At 50.1% G+C, this 4,963-nt stretch overlaps 1 protein-coding gene across 1 annotated transcript; it reads right to left on the bottom strand.

The window, feature by feature from the left end:
• Positions 1-2,995: 2,995 nt before the first annotated feature.
• LBX1 (ladybird homeobox 1) lies at positions 2,996-4,291 on the bottom strand. Its single transcript, XM_029958572.1, is given in 5 exon segments — positions 2,996-3,075; positions 3,155-3,419; positions 3,421-3,552; positions 3,554-3,666; positions 3,967-4,291. Coding segments are annotated over 5 exon segments (915 nt in total).
• Positions 4,292-4,963: the final 672 nt, after the last annotated feature.

The following is a 4,963-nucleotide window of genomic DNA, read 5'->3' as shown; positions in this document are numbered from 1 at the left end:
TTGGTTTGTCAATATGCAGATTAAATAACCAAAATCCCAGCTATTTTGAAATGGGGGGCGAGCCAAATTAACAGGCTGCAAATCTTCAGGAGGAGGCTTTATTTACTATCCCGCCCCAGCCACGTGTGGTAAACTTCTGCGGGTGCAAGGCGGCCCTGCATCTTTTCTCTTTGCGCTCAGAAGTCAATAGATCAGAAACCCAAATTAACTCCCAGTCTATTTTCCATACACCCAGCCACCCTTTTTTTTTTTTTTATTTCTTGCTTATATTGAATTGTAGTGTTTGCAGCCTCATTAAATCCATTCCAAGACAAAAGAATAAAAGACTGGGGGGAGGGAGGGGACAGGAGAGGAGGGGGAACAGGAGAGGGAATGGGGAAAAAAAACAGATAAAGAAAACAAATAAAGCCCTTTAACTAGATCTTCACATAAATGTCACAGTTTCTCAGCATTTACGATTTGGCTGTTTAGCATAAAAACACTTAAGGACAAGATTGAAGGCTTTTCGAGAGATCTGGACAGAAGTCAAAGCTATCATTCGGAGGTAAAAAAAAAAAAAAAAAAAGAAAAAGAAAAAAGAGGGGATGTCGGAGTGGGGGTGGGAGGTGGCGGAAAACAAGTGCTCTTCCAAATAATACTAAAGAAAAGTGAATTTCATTGTAATTCATAGGCTTGTTCCAAATACCAAGAGAGAAAGAGAGAAGAATAGAAGAGCACAGATGCCCCGACGAAGGGAGAACAGCTCTGCTCCCATTGTTGTGGAGTTAAACAGTGGAAGGGAGGGTTAACCTAATCCATCAAATTGTCTGGAAATTGTGAAGAAAATTCAAAAACCATATGGTCTCCAAGCGCTCTCCTTCTCTCTGCTGCGGAGGGGCACGCTTGTTTCAGCATGGCGAACCGCAGGAGGCTGTATATGCTCCATTGTCGCTTGTCACTTCAGAGAAGAGGGCTCATTTGTCCCCAGTTTTCATGCTTTACGCTAAAAATTACAACCCCATCCATTCTCAAAGAGGAGAAAGATTTATTTAGCCTCGGAGAAACTGGACCAAAAAAAAAAAAAATCCAACCGACAAACCAACCCTGCCTTATCTGGACACTTCTCCGCAGAGCTCTGCCACTGTACACCAGATTTGCCTTTCTCACATAAATTTTGCAAAGAATAGGGAGAAACACACGTTGCTCGACTCCAAAGGCAGGTCACGCTGCCAAGAGAAAACGCATTCACCAGAGCCTTAATTTTGGCCGAAAAAAATAATAAAAAAAGAGACAAGGGAGAAAATTTTAAAAAAGAATAGGAAAGGAAAGAAAAAAGGAAAGAAAAAGGAAAGAAGAAAGAAAAGAAAAGAAAAGAAAAGAAAAGAAAAGAAAAGAAAAGAAAAGAAAAGAAAAGAAAAGAAAAGAAAAGAAAAGAAAAGAAAAGAAAAGAAAAGAAAAGAAAAGAAAAGAAAAGAAAAGAAAAGAAAAGAAAAGAAAAGAAAAGAAAAGAAAAGAAAAGAAAAGAAAATGGGGAAACGAAACGTTTTTCCATCCTCGTGTCCCCATGGCAGCTTTTGCCCAGAAGCGGGAGGCCTGGCCCGCTGGGTGTACAGCAGCTCCCCCCGCTTCTTTTGTCCAAGTCGGTGATAACTCCTTCCCCCAGCTCAGATTTTTTTTTTCTTTCTATTATTTTTTCCTCCCCCCCTTCCTTTCCTCTCCAATTTCGGGCTGGAAATGCCGTGCTGGCGGCGGGAGCGGCGGGGCGGGTGGGGGGTGCCCGGTGGTCCTGCTCGCCCCGCCGTTCTCCCGCTGCCGCTGCGCATCCCCCGCGCCCGGGAAGCGCTGCCTGCACCTATTGCCTTATCGATCTGCCGCGTTCTCCCTCTGCTAAGCTCTACCTGGCACGAGCCTTAAAAAAAGAAATTATAATAATAAAGGTCTCTCTCGTGTGTTCTTTTCCCGTCATTTTTCTTGCAGGTACTGTGCATAAAGTAACTTTAAATGCAAACGGGATGGGAGATCTCTGTGGTAGAAAAGTCTGGCGTAACCTCGGACCGACGGAGTGTTTTTTCGGTCACAAAGAAGGACGTCAAAAAGTATATTAAAATGGTAAAGATTTTATTGTATCGGAAAAAAGAGCTATCTGTACAATTCTAAGAGACAGTAAATAAAGCGACATTGTCCCTATCGGAACTTAAATAGCAGGCCTTTTAAAATTTGTACAATTCAAACAAAAACAAGTCTTAAATCTGTACATTTTTATTAATTTATAGTGTAATATTTAAATGTAGTGATCTTGGGATTTGTCCTTTTTTATTTCCATAGCATGCAAAAATTCTAAAAAGAGTAAAAAATAATTCTAGGATTTTTTTTCATTTTCCTTTTTTTTTTTTTGTTACCACCTTCATATCAAAAATACGAAAGGCAGCTTTTAATAAAAGCACAAACATAGCAGAAAATGGTAAAAATAGCTTTTAATTGGTAAAATGAGGCAGAAATTGCATTGGAGACAAATCTCTATGCTCTAGAAAAAAAAGAAAGTATATATTTTTCAACTTGCATTATAGCCCAGCCCCAAGTTCCCCAGATTGCAGAAGAAAAAATATTTTTAAAAGAAAAAAAATTAGTTCGTGCACATTCGAAACATGCAAGGAAAGGAAACTGGCTAATTCTTTGCTGTTGCCGTTTTAAGCCTAACTTAAATCTTCTCTAAAGTGGTTCGTTTCGGAAGTCTTTGAAAACAACTGCTTTCCCAAACATCTGCTGGAAGCCGAGTTTATTCCAAGGTTATGCCTCTCCCTTTTAGATAAAATAATCATCATTGATAGCTATTAAAAAAATAATAATCAAAACCTCAAAAAGAATGGGGAAGGAAAAAAATCCAATATATACGTTTAAATATTTATACAGAAGCCGTCCGTAATTGCACCGTTCCGAAGATGTGGCAGGCGGAGGGATATCGACTCTACCCTAAATTAATCGGGATGTGTGTGTGTCTGTGGTGGGGTTCTATTGCTTATTGCTCCGACCGAGGGGAGCAGCCGCAACCGCCCGTTGCTGCCGGGGCCGGGATGGGGGCGAGGTGCCGGTTTGGAGCTGTCGGGATGGGGGGGGAGGGTTAGGGGGTGTGGGGGGGCCGCCGGCCGCCCCTCAGTCATCCACCGTCGCTCTCCACGTCCTCCCTCCCTCCTCCTCCTCCTCCTTTCTCTCGCTGTCCCGGCGGCTTGCGGGGCCCGCCCGTGGGGGGGCGAAAGGCGGGGCGGGGGCGGTGGCGGGTTGCACCGGGCTCCCGGGCGGCGGCGGGGGGGCGGCGGCGGGGACCCGGGCCGCCGCCTTGCCCTTCCCTTCGGCGCTGGGCTCCCCAGCTCAGCCAAGGCCACGATGTCCACCGGCGGGTTAGGGCCCAGCTTTTTGCCCGATTCCACGTTCCGGCCTTTCATTCTCCCTCCAGGTTCTCTTGAGGCTTGGCGCGGCGGTTCTGGACCAGGTGATAACCTGGGCGGGTTTGGTGTAGCCCCAGAGCTGGGCGATCTGGTCCCCGGTCCGCCGGGACAGGTATTTTTGGTAGAGGAAACCGCTTCTCCAGCTCGTAGAATCTGATGGTTGTGAAGGCCGTCCGCGACTTCCGACGCTTTCTTTGGGCGTTTGCCGCTGGCCCGAAATCGTCCATCCCCGTTTTCCCCGGCGCTGCGACGAGCCGCCAGATCTGTACCGCTTTCTACAATTCCACTACCGACCGAGCCCCGGCCCCCGACACCCCTTGCCGTCGTATCTGGAGGGAGTGGGGCAGAGCAGCCGCTCCTGCACCCCGAGGGCCGCGGGGCGAGGATGCCGCCGGGTACCGGCCGCCAAGGGACCCCCCTCATCCCATCCCATGCGACCCCCGGGAGCTGTGGGGGGTGGGGGAGGTGAGGAGGAAAACCAGGCCGTGGGGAGGAGCGGGGCACCCACCCGCTGGAGGATCCCCCCACTCCAAGGGGGTCTTACCTTCGGCCGCCTGCAGCACGCTGACTTCCAGCCCTTTGAAGGTCTTGCTGGCCAGCTCTTCCAGGGCGCAGAGGGGCGAGGTCTGGGAAAGCAGCGCCCGGCCGGAGAGGGGCAGCCCGGCCGGGGGGTGCTTCTCCGCAGCGGACAGGAGGTGTGCCGTTCCGCAGAGGGTGTAACTCCTCCGCACCGAGGGCTTGTTGAGGATGTCCTCGATGCTGAAGGGGGTGAGGGGCTTGTTGGAGTTGGCCGGCGGTGGGAGGTGATCCAAGGGGCTCCGCCGCCGTTCTTCCCCCGAGGAGGGCTTGGGTTCTTCTTTGGAAGTCATGGTGGGGGCGGGGCCCGGCGGCGGGGCTGCCTTCCCCACCCGCGACGGGATGCGCTTGACCGCGGCAAGACAAGTTCCCCGCGGACCGCGGGGTGACGGTGGCGAAGACAGCGAAGGCAAAAAGTTGAAGGCCCACTGCCAACTTCCGGCCGAGGAAGCCCCGGGTCCTCCCCGGGGAAGAGCCACGTCCGGGCGGCGGGCCGGGCCGGGCCGGGCCGGCGGCGGGGGGAGCGGAGAGGAGCAGAGCTGCCCGTCGGTCCCTCGCCGAGAGGTGGTCCTGCCGTACCTCTTGTACCAGGGTTTTGGGTTCGGAGATTGTTTCCTCCCCTCGTCCTCCCTTCACTTCTCTCTCTGTCTCTCTCTCTTCTATTTCTCTCTCTCTCTCTCTCTCCCACCTCGTCCTCTCTCTTTTCTCTTCCCTTTGCTGCTCTTTTAAGAAACACCCCAATGCAACAGCACTTTCCCCTGCCCCCCTGAGCCCCGCGACTACCCAACCCAAAGTAATATACAAAAAACAAAAAAAAAAAAAAAGAAGAAAAAGAAAAAGCAGACTTCGGCGAGGGGGAGAGCAGCCCTCGCACCGAGACCTCGGACCAGGGGGAAAGAAGCAAGAAGAGATGGGGTAATTGACTATTGCTAACAAGTTATTGTTGATTGGGAGGTAATCAATTA

Source organism: Manacus vitellinus, unplaced genomic scaffold, assembly GCF_001715985.3.
Source record: "Manacus vitellinus isolate BGI_N305 unplaced genomic scaffold, ASM171598v3 scaffold_15_pilon, whole genome shotgun sequence".
NCBI lineage: Eukaryota > Metazoa > Chordata > Aves > Passeriformes > Pipridae > Manacus > Manacus vitellinus.
The sequence above is the reverse complement of the archived record's forward strand: the minus strand, read 5'-3'. Positions and strand labels throughout refer to the sequence as shown.